Here is a 17512-nt window from a genome sequence, read left to right on the forward strand (position 1 = left end):
TGGTCGGCGTGTTTTGCCGGATGCTGTCCGCTCTCCCCGGATCACCGACGGACCGACCTCCTCTGTGCGCAGACCCCTGTTTTCGGAGAGAAGCCCCCCAGAGCTATAGGGCTCCTTATGGAAACTGGGGACCAGAATTTTAGGAAGAAGGAGAACCCGTGCGTTTCATTTGGATTTTCGTTCTCTTCTTGCGTTCCTACTCGAACGATTTGATTTGCTCCAAACTGGCCGACAGAACTTGAATCGATCCGTTTCTTTCGTCTCTTTCACGCAGATTCCTCATTTGGTTCTTGTCCCGCTTTGGCTCCCGCATGGTGACATTGAGAGGAGCGGATGAGCTGGAGCGCTGTAAACAAACCTGGACATGTTGAACCGTCGTGCCAGCTCCCACCAGCAGCCTCTGCTCCGTCCGAGCTTCATTCAGCTGTAACCTTTGAAAGAAATCAGCTTCTCCTGTTTGTTCTGCTGTCGCATCTTCAAACCAGCCCGACGTTTATCTTTCTCCAGTTTGAGGCTCTTTGAAGCTGATTGTGATTTTAAAGAAACCAGAGGGGGGGGCGTCCCTGCCTCCTCCTACTGTCCCCTCTCTTAAAAACCACTTTTTCTCTTGTTTTGCTCCTCACCCAAACGCAACCATAAGGCTCCTACCACCTCCTCCGCCTCCTTCCTCCCTCTCCTGCTTGAGTTTATCCCATTTTTTCGGTTTGGTTTGGTCCCGTAAATTTTCAAATATTTACTTCCTGTACATCAAGAGGAAAGGGGGTTCCCCTTTCATGGAATGTGGAAACATGGGTCTGTTCGACCGCGGTGTCCAAATGCTGCTGACCACGGTGGGCGCCTTCGCGGCCTTCAGCCTCATGACCATCGCGGTTGGCACGGACTACTGGCTGTACTCCCGCGGGGTCTGCAGGACCAAGGCCATGAGCGAGAACGAGACCAGCAAGAAGAACGAGGAGGTGATGACCCACTCTGGCCTGTGGAGGACGTGCTGCCTGGAAGGTAAGAGGTGTCACACACTCCTGCTTCTTCTGGCTCAGGATACACACCTGACTGCACCTGTGCTGGGACGTCCCACTGACTAATATTGGAGGCGGGGTCATGTGGACATGTGAACCACTGCCACAGGTGTGACTTAGGTGGGACACAGATGTACGGGCAGGTGTCAGATCTGCGTGACATAAGAGTGAAACAGGTGCAACACGGGTGATTTACGGAGTCTCTGGCAACATCAATCAGCATAAAATACAAGAGCGGTAAATGAGTTGCAGGGCGTTGCTGGGCGTGGCCTAACCACTCCTGGAACCCCGCCCATAATCATAATGACTTTCCAGCCTTGATGCATGTGAGCCAAAACCGATGGATTTGGCTCCTCTAAGAATTTTCTGGAGGTGAAAGCGAGTCAGAGAGAGCGATGAGATGAAGCTCCACAGGATGTCCAGGAGACGATGTCCAGGAGACGATGTCCAGGAGACGAACCCAGAAGGTCTGATGATGGCAGACTTCACCGAAGGGATGGAGATCGAGAGGACAGAGATGGAGCAGAGGATGAGGAGGGTGGAGTAGAGACAGGTCCTAGGTGGTCATGAGATACTTCAGGCTGGACAGGTTCAGCTCAGGGGATCAGGTAGACAAGTACCGGTAGGTAAGAACTTAGTGTGGGAGGAGACAAAGGGACCTGGTGGAGGAATAAGGAAGTTGGACCGTAGTCGGGGAAAAGGGGTGGAAGACGGCCAGGACAGAAGAGAGAGGACAGGAGTTCAGGAGATACAGCATAAGGAGAAGGGCAAGGTGACAAAGGTCAAACAAAGGGTGCGTGATGACTTGTCTGCTAGGATGGACAATTAGGAGATGAGAAAGAATCACAGGTCTCAGAAGGAGAGTTGGAGATGTGAGAAGGTGCCGCAGGTAAGAATGATCACGATTGAGATGGAGATGTGCATGACGGGAAGATCGACGGAGAACTCTGAGGACCTGAAGAATGAGGAAAATAAGAGAGAGCAAAGAGCAGAAGATGTAAATGTTGTAGAGATGGAAGTAGCAATAGTGGTCCTGATGAGCTACCTGTGGAGGTCTGGAAGTGACAATTAGACACTTCCAACAACCTGAATAGGTTGTGAAGATGTCTGAGGAACCAATGAGAAGAAGCTCTTGAAGAATAAGAGACCTGCAGAGTTGTGGCACCTACAGAGGAATAAAGTGGATGATCCACATGATGAAGCTGAGGTGAAGAGCAGCAGAAGCCAGAATGATGATTTGGGAGCAGCAGGACGGAGTCACACCAAGAAAGAGGACAGAGACATATGCTGGAGTGGACCAGGACATGGAGGACAGCTGTAGGACAGTAGGGAGGAGACCGGTGGAGGGAGGACTGCACCAGCCATCAGCTGAGCCTCGTCTTGTTGCTCTGGACAGATGAGGTCAGGCAGGACTCTCCATGGACTTTGATGTTTGCAGATGATCCTGAGGTGTGCAGAGAGAGCAGGTGGAGGAGGAGCTGGAGGAGGAGGGGGAGGAGCTAGATGTGGAGTAGGAGCTAGAGGTGGAGGTGTGCAGAGAGAGCAGGTGGAGGAGGAGCTAGAGGTGGAGGAGGAGCTAGGGGTGGAGGTGGAGGAGGAGCTAGAGGTGGAGGTGGAGGAGGAGCTAAAGGTGGTGGAGGAGCTAGAGGTGGAGGTGTGCAGAGATAGCAGATGGAGGAGGAGCTAGAGGTGGAGGAGGAGCTAGAGGTGGAGGAGGAGGAGCTAGAGGTGGAGGTGGGGGAGGAGCTAGAGGTGGAGGTGTGCAGAGAGAGCAGGTGGAGGAGGAGCTAGAGGGGGAGGAGGAGCTAGAGGTGGAGGTGTGTCCTGGAGAGGAGGCAGACGCTGAAGTTCCAGGGAGGAGAGATGAAGAAGCTGGAGCTTCTCTTTGGGAGGAACATGGAGAGGATCAGCAATGATCAGCACGGGTTAGATGTTTGGAGGTGAGGCCAGAGAGGCCAGGCTGAGGTGCTGTGGACATGTCCAGAGGAGGGACAGGGGAGGAGGTCCACATCCCAGAGCAGAGCTGCATGATCGCAGCAGCAGAGCAGCCATTTTCAGCCCAGCAGCTACTTGTTGATGCAGCAGCTGCAGGATGGAATTCCTCCTCCCTGAATCTAAAACCACCATCCTGGACCCACTTCAAGCCTCAGCTGCTCCGCCTGCCAATGAGGTCAGATCAGCGAGTCCATCTGCGAGCTGCTGTTTGTCCCGATGCTGCTGCGGCGCCGCTGCTACCCGGTATCAGTCTACAGCTGATTGATCGTGTGTGAGTGCAGCCTGAGGTCTGTTCAGCTTGACACCGCTGCTGTGGTGCAACACTGTTGGGGTTCCAGAGACCCGATCACATCTGGACCTTCTCAGTCGTCTGCTTCGCCATTTTTACAGCTGTTTTTTTGGTTCTTTTTGGTTCTTACACTCAGCACAGACTGACCTCAGTTGTTCGCCTGGGTGGGTCGACTACCAGGTCAGGATCCTGGGACATCCTGAACAGAACCATCCTCACACAAACCCACTGGTTTTGGAGGCACCACTGGTGTCTGGTCCAGTTGAATACCATGGTTTGTAACTGGTGTGTGACTGGTGTGTGACTGGTGTTTAACTGGTGTTTGACTGGTGTGTGACTGGTGTGTGACTGGTGTTTAACTGGTGTTTGACTGGTGTGTGACTGGTGTGTGACTGGTGTTTAACTGGTGTTTGACTGGTGTGTGACTGGTGTGTGACTGGTGTTTGACTGGTGTGTGACTGGTGTGTGACTAGTATGTGACTGGTGTTTAACTGGTGTTTGACTGGTGTGTGACTGGTGTTTGACTGGTGTGTGACTGGTGTGTGACTGGTGTGTGACTAGTATGTGACTGGTGTTTAACTGGTGTGTGACTGGTGTGTGACTAGTATGTGACTGGTGTGTGACTGGTGTGTGACTGGTGTGTGACTGGTGTGTGACAGGTGTGTGACTGGTGTTTAACTGGTGTTTGACTGGTGTGTGACTGGTGTGTGACTGGTGTGTGACTAGTATGTGACTGGTGTTTAACTGGTGTGTGACTAGTATGTGACTGGTGTTTAACTGGTGTGTGACTGGTGTTTGACTGGTGTGTGACTGGTGTGTGACTGGTGTGTGACTAGTATGTGACTGGTGTTTAACTGGTGTGTGACTAGTATGTGACTGGTGTTTGACTGGTGTGTGGCTGGTGTGTGACTGGTGTGTGACTAGTATGTGACTGGTGTTTAACTGGTGTGTGACTAGTATGTGACTGGTGTTTAACTGGTGTGTGACTGGTGTTTGACTGGTGTGTGACTAGTATGTGACTGGTGTTTAACTGGTGTGTGACTGGTGTTTGACTGGTGTGTGACTGGTGTTTAACTGGTGTGTGACTGGTGTTTGACTGGTGTGTGACTGGTGTTTAACTGGTGTGTGACTGGTGTTTGACTGGTGTGTGACTGGTGTTTGACTGGTGTGTGACTGGTATGTGACTGGTGTTTAACTGGTGTGTGACTGGTGTTTAACTGGTGTGTGACTGGTGTTTAACTGGTGTGTGACTGGTGTTTGACTGGTGTGTGACTGGTCTTCGACAGGTGTGTGACTGGTGTGTGACTGGTGTGTGACTGGTGTTTAACTGGTGTGTGACTGGTGTGTGACTGGTGTTTGACTGGTGTGTGACTGGTGTTTGACTGGTGTGTGACTGGTGTGTGACTGGTGTGTGACTGGTGTTTAACTGGTGTGTGACTGGTGTGTGACTGGTGTTTGACTGGTGTGTGACTGGTGTGTGACTGGTGTGTGACTGGTGTTTAACTGGTGTGTGACTGGTGTGTGACTGGTGTGTGACTGGTGTTTAACTGGTGTGTGACTGGTCTTCGACAGGTGTGTGACTGGTGTGTAACTGGTGTGTGACTGGTGTGTGACTGGTGTGTAACTGGTGTGTGACTGGTGTGTGACTGGTGTTTGACTGGTGTGTGACTGGTGTGTAACAGGTGTTTAACTGGTGTGTGACTGGTGTGTGACTGGTGTTTAACTGGTGTGTGACTGGTGTTTGACTGGTGTGTGACTGGTGTGTGACTGGTGTGTGACTGGTGTGTGACTGGTGTTTGACTGGTGTGTGACTGGTTTGTAACAGGTGTGTGACTGGTGTGTGACTGGTGTTTGACTGGTGTGTGACTGGCGTGTGACTGGTATTTGACTGGTGTGTGACTGGTGTGTGACTGGTATTTGACTGGTGTGTAACTGGTGTTCGACAGGTGTTCGACAGGTGTTCGACAGGTGTGTGACTGGTGTGTGACTGGTGTGTGACTGGTGTTTGACTGGTGTGTGACTGGCGTGTGACTGGTATTTGACTGGTGTGTGACTGGTGTGTGACTGGTATTTGACTGGTGTGTAACTGGTGTTCGACAGGTGTTCGACAGGTGTTCGACAGGTGTGTGACTGGTGTGTGACTGGTGTGTGACTGGTGTGTGACTACACACCCTGGACCAGTCAACCAGCAGAACTGCTGACCGCCTGCTCACCAGCCCTCTTGGAACCAAACAAGAGATTAGAGATCAAACCGTGACCCTGAGAACCAGTCTGGACAGCTGCCCTCTGGTGGTGGGCTGCAGAGGGGCGGGGGTTTATCTGGGGGGGGCTTTATCACCTTTTTAGTTATCGGAGGCCATAAATCAGGAGGCCGGTAGGAGGCCCCCGGGAAGACCCAGGACACATTGGAGAGACTATGTCTCTCGGCTGGTCAGGGAACGCCTGAGGATCCCTCCGGACGAGCTGGAAGAGGGAAGTCTGGGCCAGCGACCCGACCCCGGATAAGGGTTAGAGGGTGGATGACATAAATGATTCACTGGAATTAAATGTTCACAATTTCAATTTTCCAACCAAAAGGTGGCTTAACGGGCAGAATAGATGCCCATCACACACACACACACACACACACACACACACACACACACACACACACACACACACACAGGTTGTGAGTGACACAGTCCTTTACACACACCTCCATCCATCCTCCCATCTCTCCCGTCCTCCTCAAACGCCCCCATTACTCTTCCCAGTTTGAGTGGTGACACGTCCAGACTGCAGCCGTCGGCTCTTTTCCTCCATTAAAGATGAGAAGAAAGAACTGCAGAGGGACACCAGGATGAATACAGGATGGACCAGGACCCCCCCAGCTCCTCCGCTCTGACCTTCCCTCCCTCTCTCTCTCCTCCCTCCCTCCCTTCTTCACTCTCCCCTTCTCCCTCCCTCTCTCACTTTCTCCCTCCTTCACTCTCCCTCCCTCTCTCCCTCCTTCACTCTCCCCTTCTCCCTCCCTCTCTTTCATTCTCTCCCCTTCTCCCTCCCTCTCTTTCTTTCTCCCTCCCACTCTCTCCCTCCTTCACTCTCTCTCTGTCCCTCCCTCTCTTTCATTCTCTCCCCTTCTCCCTCCCTCTCTCCCTCCTTCACTCTCCCTCCCTCTCTTTCATTCTCTCCCCTTCTCCCTCCCTCTCTTTCTCGCTCCCTCCCTCCCTTTCTCCCTCCCTCCATCTCTCCCTCCCTCTCTCTCCCTCCCTCCCTCCCTCCCTCCCCCCCAGAATCAATAGTCCCACATTAATCACCTTTTGGCATCCAAACAGCAACAGGAAGTCAGCGGCGTGCTTCAGTCATGTGACTGTTGTTCTGCTTAAATTTTAAATCCAACTTCCTGGATTGTGGTGTTTGCCGTTTCCTTGGGGTGGTTGGGGGGGTTGTTGCCCTCCACCTGTGGATGGTCCCCTGTCCACGAGTCCCTGAAGGCTTCAGCCCTCACAGGTGGAAACAGGACGCCCTTGTTGTGATTTGTGGGCTGATCAATAGTCTGACATCATCTCAGACCAACAAAAGCTTCCATGACTTTGCAGACTGGTCTGAAGGATATCTGAGCTGTGGCTGAGCAGCGGAGGGATGGAAGGAAAACACTCGCTGGCGCCGAGGTTGGGCGGAGCCTAACAGGCACCAGAACCAGAGAAACGTTCGAAACAATTTTAGAAAGTGCTGCGTCATCAAATCTGCTGGGGGGGTGTCTGAGGGGGTCAATGACTGGTTATACTGGGACAGAGAGGGTCAATGACTGGTTATACTGGGACAGAGAGGATCAATGACTGGTTCTACTGGGACAGAGGGTTAATGACTGGTTATACTGGGACAGAGAGGATCAATGACTGGTTATACTGGGACAGAGAGGGTAAATGACTGGTTTTACTGGGACAGAGAGGATCAATGACTGGTTATACTGGGACAGAGAGGGTAAATGACTGGTAATACTGGGACAGAGGGTTAATGACTGGTTATACTGGGACAGAGAGGGTCAATGACTGGTAATACTGGGACAGAGAGGGTCAATGACTGGTTATACTGGGACAGAGAGGATAAATGACTGGTTATACTGGGACAGAGAGGGTAACTGACTGGTTATACTGGGACAGAGAGGGTAAATGACTGGTTATACTGGGACAGAGAGGATAAATGACTGGTTATACTGGGACAGAGGGGGTCAATGACTGGTTCTACTGGGACAGAGAGGGTAACTGACTGGTTATACTGGGACAGAGAGGATAAATGACTGGTTATACTGGGACAGAGAGGATAAATGACTGGTTATACTGGGACAGAGAGGGTAAATGACTGGTTATACTGGGACAGAGAGGATCAATGACTGGTTCTACTGGGACAGAGAGGGTCAATGACTGGTTCTACTGGGACAGAGAGGGTAACTGACTGGTTATACTGGGACAGAGAGGGTCAATGACTGGTTATACTGGGACAGAGAGGGTAACTGACTGGTTATACTGGGACAGAGAGGATCAATGACTGGTTCTACTGGGACAGAGAGGGTCAATGACTGGTTCTACTGGGACAGAGAGGGTAACTGACTGGTTATACTGGGACAGAGAGGATAAATGACTGGTTATACTGGGACAGAGAGGATAAATGACTGGTTATACTGGGACAGAGAGGGTAAATGACTGGTTATACTGGGACAGAGAGGATCAATGACTGGTTCTACTGGGACAGAGAGGGTCAATGACTGGTTCTACTGGGACAGAGAGGGTAACTGACTGGTTATACTGGGACAGAGAGGGTCAATGACTGGTTATACTGGGACAGAGAGGGTAACTGACTGGTTATACTGGGACAGAGAGGGTCAATGACTGGTTATACTGGGACAGAGAGGGTTAATGACTGGTTCTACTGGGACAGAGAGGGTCAATGACTGGTTATACTGGGACAGAGAGGGTCAATGACTGGTTCTACTGGGACAGAGAGGGTCAATGACTGGTTCTACTGGGACAGAGAGGGTAACCTGAGGGAACCTGCGTCCAAGAAAGTTTCATCTTTGTGAGAAGACCCTAACCCTTTTCTGATGACCTCGAGGCAGCCGCAGGTCGTGACGCGTGGCGAGAAAACGCCGCTTGCTCAGCGTTTCCGAGATCTGTGGAATCAGACCTGTGAAGGTCTTAAGCTCAGGAACATCTCTCCAATGAGGAACCACGTGAAAAGTGTCGTTAGCGGCTCTGTAAATAAAGGAAGAAGCTGTCATGACTGGGAGGTGTGGGCCGCCACCGCCGCCGGCGGATCCCTGGACATCATCAACGCTGGCTCAGAGCTGCTGCCTGCGTTGGAGTCGTGGACGTCATGATGTTGCAGCGAGGAGCATTTTTGTTTGGAGGTCAAACGATTGTCTGTTTGTTTTCCTCCGGTGATGTAAGAACGTCTCTTCACCTCCTCCTCATCCTCGTTCTGCCTCCCACGTTGCCTCCGGCCGCGGTGCAGCGTCCATACCTGCCTGCTGACGCACGGACAGCGTATCCTTCCTCCTCACCCACTTTCTTTCACTTAGGACATAAAAAAACCTTTTTATTTTCATGCACCTTCAGATTCTCTTTTTCTGATGTTTGATGGGAGACTGAATGATGCTGAAGAATCAGGTGATTCACATTTGCTGTAAGTTTTAAGAATCACTTCAACAGGAATTTATCTCTTTAACGTGAAATCAAACACCCCCGACAAAATTCAACAGCAAATGCTAATGCTAACAGATACCTTTACACCGTGATATTTAATGGTGTTGGAATATTTAGATCTTTGGACCTGACTCTCATCATCCCGTGACCCCGCCCCCTCTGCTCAGGTGACCTTGGATGGTGGAGGCAGTTGTAGCTTGGAAGGCATCTGTGAATTTTTCCATCTAGTGATGCAGCAAAAGTCATCTTGAATGTGTTTCTGTCCCTTTTAAACGACACCTCCCACTCAGGTGTCCTCCTGACACCCCCCCCCCACGGCCTGGTGCAGCATCTGGCCTGATGTGGGCAGATCTAAAGTGCGCCCACATGCGTCTGAGGTTTTCCTTCAGGTGCTTTTTTCATATGAACTCTCTGATTCGAAACCACAAACCCACCAAAAGGGGCGGGGTAGAGAAGAGTGTGGGGGCGGGGCTACTGCCTTGCTAACAGTTAGCGACTCATTGGAACGTGCTGGTCAGGCTGAGACTCCAGATCAAAACTGTTTGATGACTCAGCATTTCTCCAGGTCTAAAACCTGATGTATTCCACCTCCCACTCATCTGTCCCTCCGTCCTTCAAAATCTCTTCATTCCTGCACCTACTGACGTTTCCCTCTGTCCTCTTACATCATCGTTCTCACTTTTACATAAATCAATAGGTTTTTTTGATCATGGACCAACTCACACACACATCCTGCTACTTCTATCTTTGTGAGGACTCTCATCAACAAAATGCATTACCCAGGCCCTTATCACAACCATCACAGCTAACCCCCGACCCTAACCCCCTAACCCCCGACCCTAACCCTAACCCTAACCCCCGACCCTAACCCTAACCCCCTGAACCTAACCCTAACCCCCTGACCCTAATCCCCTGACCCTAATCCCCTAACCCCCTAATCCTAACCCCTGACCATAACCCCCTCACCCTTACCCCCTAACTCCTGACCCTAATTCCCTGACCCTAACTCCTGACCCTAACCCCCTAACCCCCTAACCCCCTAACCCCTGACCCTAACTCCTGACCCTAATCCCCTGACCGTAACCCCTCACCCTTACCCCCTAACCCCTGACCCTAATTCCCTGACCCTACCCCCTGACCCCAACCCCCTGACCCTAACTCCTGACCCTAACCCCCTAACCCCTGACCCTAACTCCTGACCCTAATCCCCTGACCCTAACTCCTGACCCTAACCCCTGACCCTAACTCCTGACCCTAACCTCCGACCCTAACCCCCGACCCTAACCCTAACTCCTGACCCTAACCCCCTGATTCTAACTGCTGACCCTAACCCCCTATCCCCTGACCCTAACTCCTGACCCTAACCCCCTAACCCTGACCCTAACTCCTGACCCTAACCCCCGACCCTAACCCTAACTCCTGACCCTAACCCCCTGACCCTAACTCCTGACCCTAACCCCCTAACCCCTGACCCTAACTCCTGACCCTAACCCCCGACCCTAACCCTAACTCCTGACCCTAACCCCTGACCCTAACTCCTGACCCTAACCCCCTAACCCCTGACCCTAACTCCTGACCCTAACCCCCGACCCTAACCCTAACTCCTGACCCTAACCCCTGACCCTAACTCCTGACCCTAACCCCCGACCCTAACCCTAACTCCTGACCCTAACCCCTAACCCTAACTCCTGACCCTAACCCCCTGACCCTAACTCCTGACCCTAACCCCTAACCCCTGACCCTAACTCCTGACCCTAACCCCCGACCCTAACCCTAACTCCTGACCCTAACCCCTGACCCTAACTCCTGACCCTAACCCCCTGATTCTAACCCTAACTCAATTCTCATCTCCAACTTGAAACCAACTCAGTTCCCAAAGATGTCCTCACTTCACTAGCAGACTGAGGACATTGGGACTCCATATGTAGCAACTACCATAACACACACACACACACGCACACACACACACACACACACACAATGTTGGATGAGTGAATGGTGCTCTGGTCAGGTGGTCCTCCCCCTAATGTGTGAGTGGTCATTGCGGCGGGGGGACATTCACAAGGCAACACGCCCCCGCGGCGCCGTCACGCCTCGCTGCCAAGTCCTCCTCATTAGAGGAAGAGCAGAACGAGGCCATGAGACACCCCTGAAAGGTGACTCTGGTCCAATCAGATGTGAGATCAATGATCCTCACCGGACGGCTCCTCCAAAATGATTCTCTACTCAGAAGGAAAACTTGTCTGGAGAATAAACCAAGAGAACCGGTTAAAATGGAAATTCTACAACCAAAATAAAAGAATTTTGTACTTTGATGCTAACGGTTGACTGTGCTAACGTGCTCTTTCTCGTGTGAACTGACCTCACCTTGTTTCCCGACAGGAAACTTCAAAGGGATGTGTAAACAGATCGACCACTTTCCTGAGGACACCAATCATGAAGCCGACCCGTCCGAGTATTTCCTGCGTAAGTGCTGCTTGTTGTGGTGTAAATCACTCTTCTAATCTTATATTTCGTAGTTTTAGTAGTTCTACTGCGTCATGATTGGTCAGCTGATCAGGCCCTGACGACAAAGCTTCCTTTTTGGGTGAGGAAGTGGACGTCCTTCTTGGTCACTCCTGACCTCTGACCTCACTGTGACCAAACAGAGACACACCCACATCTTTTGGGTGTGACCAAGCTTGTATCCGCCCACTTTTATTCACACACGCACATCTGATGTTTCCATGACGATGACATTTACAGTATGTTGCCTAAACAGTCAAAAGGACACATATTTAGATGGGTTAGATCTCACAGGTTCAGGTCTGGAGGAAGTGACATCATGAGGCATCGCGAGGACACACCGATGATGTCATCAAATAGTGGAGAGATGAAGAAGAGGAAGAGGAGGGGAAGATTTAAGGTGCTGCAGTTGCTGAGCAGAAAATCAGACTGTATTCTGCTAAAGAGCACCCCCGCTCACACACACACACACACACACATAAAGACACACACACATACACAGACACACACACACATACAGACACACACACACATGCAGACACATACATATAGACACACACACATAGAGACACACACAAACACGCACACACACACACAGACACACATACGCACACACACACACACACACACACACACGGATTATGTAAGCATGATGCAAAGTGGGTATAGACAAAGGCCTCGACGTGATGATTTACCGGGTGAGAAATACCTGTATTAAAATATAAACGGTTGGGCTCAATAGAACCTCAGCAGGGCTGATTCAATGATTAATCGTTGAATTTAAAATGTGAAGAATCATCATTTCATTTCTGTGTCTTATCTTAAAGTTCTTCACTTGTTTTCATTCTTTTTTAATTGTAATTTTATTTCTAAAGTCGTTGTTGCCACCTGAGCTGACACACACACTCACACACACACACACACACACACACGCACACACGCTCACACACACACACACGCTCACACACACACACACACACCCTCACCCACACACGCTCACACACACACACACGCGCTCACACACACACACTCACACACACACACGCACACACACACACACACGCTCACACACACACGCTCACACACGCACACGCTCACACACACACACACGCTCAAACACACGCTCACGCTCAAACACACACACACACACACACTCTCACACACGCTCACACACATGCTCAAACACACGCTCACGCTCAAACACACACACTCACGCACACACATCCTGCATGTGGTGTGGCCCAATAAAATCGATAGGTCTGGTCCAGGCCATGCGGGGGGGGTGCTCAGAGCTCTTTATCCCCCCAGAGGAGAGCAGGGTGGGTCACATGACCTTAGATGTGCTGGTCCCGGCGTTTGAGGGCAAACTGGAACCTGTTGGTTTAACTAAACGGGTGTTTACTGGTGAAGGAGCTAAGGTGCTGAGACGGCCGCCCAGTCGGTCTGTGTGTGATCACTGGGGCCACAGAGGTCATTGTGGGGGGGTTGTGGGGGTCAGGAGCCCAGAACGGTTTATCTCTGCTGATGGGACACTCTTCCCACCGGGGGAGTGAAATGCTGCCAGTTGCTTTGCTGGTTCCTGAAGAGATCCGATGTGACGCTCCGACCCTCAGCCTCAACTCTCCGTGTTCTCTAGCAGCTAAAGCTGAGCTCCTGCCGACTCCTGGATGGGGAGCCAGGTCCAAACACTCGGGAGGTGCAGAGCATCTCATCACTGGTGAAGGGCGCCATTAGCATCACCGAGCTAGCACGTTCTGAGCAGGCGGGGGCCGATCCAGAGCGAACGCCAGCGTCCGCTCCAAGGTGTCGATGATGGAAACGTGAACGTTCATGTTGATGCTCTGCAGCTGCTGCGTTTGCTGCCTGTTTATCAGTCTGAGCCGCGACGATCAATACAGAGCAGCCGGTATCAGCTGGCACCTCGGGTCTGACAGCAGGGACACGCACGCCGCCAGCAGCACGGGGCGGGGCGGGGCCACCGCGGGTGGGCGGGGCCACCGCCGGGGGGCGGGGCTACCGTTGCAACCGTCAGACCCTCCAACAAGTGTCAGGAAGTAACCTTCAGCAGGACCAGGCTCTTCCTGCCTACAGGAAGAGGAACCCTCCTCCTGTCGGCAGGATCAGGCAAACAGGAAAGAAAAGCCGGTGAATTTCTGTATCCGGACAAAACGTTGATTCCAAAAGGGATCTGAGGAAAATCAAAAGACGGGATCAAACGTGCCGATGACAGAAAAGCAGGATGGGAACCGCCAACCTTCACAGGAACAGTGTGATTTCAGTCAGGAGGAAGGTGAAAAGGTGTGAGAACGCATTTAAATGTTGGCTCGACATAAACCAGCAGGAAACGCAATCTTCTTCATTCCCAAAGAGAAAATAATCTTTGATTTTAGGTGAATTATCGACAGAAAAACAAAAACAAAATCTGTGAATTTGCACCTAAACTCTTCAAGCAGTCGCAGTTGGAAAGGTGAGAAAGGTGGAGCTGGTGGGGCTGGTGGAGCTGGTGGAGCTGGTGGCTCTGGTGGGGCTGGTGGAGCTGGTGGGGCTGGTGGGGCTGGTGGAGCTGGTGGCTCTGGTGGAGCTGGTGGGGCTGGTGGGGCTGGTGGAGCTGGTGGAGCTGGTGGGGCTGGTGGAGCTGGTGGAGCTGGTGGAGCTGGTGGTTCATTTGTGGGCGGAGCCTCAGTCAGGTCACCAAACCTCTGACATTAAGTCATTAAAGTGGAGTCACCTTCAGGCGTCACGCTGGGCCTCAGACGATCCTAATGAAGAAAGAACCACAGAGCGTTCCCGAGGCAGCACCCGGTGGCGTGTCCACATCTGGACGGTTAGCTGGGAATGATGCAATTAGAAGAGGGTCATCTCTCAGGACAACTTAATATTTAATCATCTGACCTCACTGGTAACCCAAAACCCCACAAACCCTCCGGGACCACGGCAGACGCACAGCAGACGGCGAGCTCTCGCTTCGTCTTTCAGATGTTCTTCTCTCTGACAGAGGCGGAGGGAGGAAATCCAGATTTCACCAGTCTGGGGAAGGTCAAGGTTAAACCAAGGTAACAGATCTGGAAGAGAATCCGGTTCTAAAGTAGAAAAGTAGAAAATGGCGTGCAGCCGCTCAGTCTGCGTCCCAGACCGGGTCCACGTGTGGAACCTCCACCGACGTAGAGTGATGAGAACGTTGATCCTGAGGTTTTTGGAATTCCACTCATTTGTGGGCGGAGCTTGACTCTGAAGCAGCAGTGAGCTGCAGCGTGTTGACGACCACCAATGTGATGAAGTGTTGCTGAAGATGCTGAAGCTGACTGTGTTTTTGTCGTCCCGCCGCTCTCAGGCGCCGTTCGAGCCTCCAGCATCTTCCCCATCCTCAGCGTCATCCTGCTCTTCATGGGGGGCCTTTGCATCGCCGCCAGCGAGTTCTACAAGTCCCGGCACAACATCATCCTCAGCGCTGGGATCTTCTTCGTGTCTGCAGGTCAGTTTTTGTCCTCGTCACTTCCTGTCTCTACTTTAGGTGCGTTCCAGACAGCAGAACCGGTATGAAATTAAAAGTACGACAATGAAATAAAATGTAGAAAAATTCAAATCTGTTCATAAAGAAGAGCAGGTGTATAAACCGAATGGCTCTAAACATGAACACAAAATATTGACAGATCAAAGCTTTTCTTTGATCGTCAGATGGTCAAAGTCGAGCTTCTTCTCTGGCACGAGTCCTCACTCAGAGAAACCACACAGATGAGGTCCCGGGACAGAACCCTGGGGTGCTCCACAGATGCTAACGGGAACCTGACTGATTGTGTCTTGTCTTCTTTGACCCCTGACCCTTGTGACCTCTGCTCGCCGCCCCCTCCTGCCTGAACGATCAGGACTGAGCAACATCATCGGGATCATTGTGTACATATCAGCCAACGCCGGGGATCCCACCAAAAGCGACTCAAAGAAGAACAGCTACTCGTACGGCTGGTCCTTCTACTTTGGCGCCCTGTCCTTCATCATCGCCGAGATGGTGGGCGTCCTGGCCGTGCACATGTTCATCGATCGCCACAGACAGCTGCGGATCGGAGCACGCTCGGCCGACTACCTCCAAGGTTCTGCCATTACACGGATCCCCAGCTACCGCTACCGCTACCGGCGCCGCTCACGCTCCTCTTCCCGCTCCACGGACCCCTCACATTCTCTCGACGCCTCGCCGGTCGGCCTCAAGGGCTTCAGCGCACTGCCGTCCACCGAGATCTCCATGTACACGCTGCCCCGGGACACCCTCAAGTCCGGCGGCACGCCCACCGCCACCTACAACTCAGAGAGGGATCACAACTTCCTGCAGGTCCACAACAGCATCCAGAAGGACCTGAAAGACTCGAGCCACACTAACGCCGCCAACCGCCGCACCACGCCGGTATGAGGGAGGCGGAGGCCAGGATGGCCCCACAAACTGGCCCCGAAGGTGCAGATGGAGTTCCATGTTTATAGACATCTGTTCTTTATGTTCCGCTGCATGAGTTTCCATCACCGTCACGTCTGCCTGGTCAGAACCACCAGAGTGGGTCAGGTGAGGGTCCAGGAGGCCGAGGTGAGGGTGGGAACTGTGGGGGACCGTCATCCATCAATCACATGATTTCATGGCTTTTTGCGCCCCCCCCCCCCAAAAAAAAACCATCACCACTGACGACAAAACCTCCTTTATTTATTAGAAGATTTTTGCATTAAAACTGTGAATTGTTGCAATCTGGGATTAAGAATTAGCCCAAATTGTAACACAAAAGGTACTATTGTATACGTGTATACACACATATATATGCACATATATATATACATACATATGTGTGTGTGTGTACATATACATATATATATATACTGTAGTGATTAATTTTATACATAAATTATGTTAAGAATTAAAAATTACAACCTTTAACAAAGCAAAAAAGACAAAATTCCTAAACTAAGTGCTGTTGGAGAAGAAAAGACTCTTTTAGTATTTTTTTAAGCTTCAGAAGGTGCCGCCAGTAGAAACATCTGGAACCTTCTGGTCTGTTTCCTTGACCTGCTGCTCGCTTTGTCCTACTGAAACTTTGACCCCCTTAAAACCAACAAGACTTCTAAAATGTTAAAAAAAGGAAACAAATCCTGCAAAAAACTGAGAAAAGTGACAGGAAGCAGCAGAAGGGAACGAAAAGAAAAATGAAAGTAGTTGCAGGAGAATTTAAGTGCATGCTCGATCTGCTCTACGTACTAATCAAAGGGAAACGTTGTTTTCATGTGTTCATCTCTTACGCTTATTTGATACTTATTCCATTTATTTTAATTTGGAGGGAGAACAATTCTCACTCAACAAATCTGCTTTTTAAAAATGGTTTGGTTGAGTTCTTCATGATATGTTGTTTTTCTTTTAAATGTGTTTAAATTAGAAATTTAATCTTTAAAAGGTGCCAAAGTTTAATAAATGATGAACCCCAGCGGGAACAAATTAGCATGTTTTTAGCACTGCTCTGTTTGTCTGAATTAGCTTCTGTCCCATCACATCGAGAGGAGTCATTGAGGTGGCTCGGGCATCTGGCTCGGACGCCTTCCTTTAGAGGTGTTCCGGACATGTCCCACCCGGGAGGCGGCCTCGTGGCCGGCCCAGGACCAGGTGGAGAGATCATATCTCTCGCCTGGCTTGGGAGCGGCTGGGGGTTCCCCCGGAAGAGCTGATGGAAGTGGCCGGGGAGAGGGCACCCCTCCTGGAGCTGCTGCCCCCGCGACCCGGATCCGGATAAGCGGGAGAAAACAAAACGAAACGAAGCTTCTGTCCCCCTGCTCCTCCTCCTCAGCAGATTTGGCTCCTTCAAAGGTCAGTTAAGCCGTTTTAGTCAGAATATCTCAACAGGTCGGAACTGCGACGCTCCCAGGAATGTTAGCAGTTGAGCCCCGCCCACAGCCACAGCTGGATTCCCATCATGCTGTCATTCCCAGGAAATGGGAAAGAGTGAATTTTCACCAAAATGTTCAAATCTGGCTCATTTTTATATAATAAAGCTGTTTCATGGCCG

The 17512-nt window shown here is 51.3% G+C and overlaps 1 protein-coding gene across 1 annotated transcript; it reads left to right on the plus strand.

Moving 5' to 3' along the window:
- Positions 1–557: 557 nt before the first annotated feature.
- On the plus strand, positions 558–16849 carry cacng2a (calcium channel, voltage-dependent, gamma subunit 2a). The gene is made up of 4 exons (XM_003965005.3): positions 558–999; positions 11364–11447; positions 14818–14958; positions 15350–16849. The coding sequence occupies exons 1-4, from the start codon at positions 774–776 to the stop codon at positions 15883–15885; spliced, it is 987 nt and encodes a 328-aa protein (XP_003965054.2). The 5' UTR covers positions 558–773; the 3' UTR covers positions 15886–16849.
- Positions 16850–17512: the final 663 nt, after the last annotated feature.

The sequence above is a fragment of the Takifugu rubripes genome, chromosome 5 (assembly GCF_901000725.2).
Source record: "Takifugu rubripes chromosome 5, fTakRub1.2, whole genome shotgun sequence".
Lineage (NCBI taxonomy): Eukaryota > Metazoa > Chordata > Actinopteri > Tetraodontiformes > Tetraodontidae > Takifugu > Takifugu rubripes.

What these genes read in the sequence shown, in the direction of transcription:
- cacng2a (XM_003965005.3), top strand. Translation starts at nt 774, where the DNA reads ATGGAATGTGGAAACATGGGTCTGTTCGACCGCGGTGTCCAAATGCTG. An exon ending in CCCGTCCGAGTATTTCCTGC is followed by an intron (nt 11,448 to 14,817) that starts GTAAGTGCTGCT and finishes CGCCGCTCTCAG; the next exon opens with GCGCCGTTCGAGCCTCCAGC. An exon ending in GATCTTCTTCGTGTCTGCAG is followed by an intron (nt 14,959 to 15,349) that starts GTCAGTTTTTGT and finishes CTGAACGATCAG; the next exon opens with GACTGAGCAACATCATCGGG.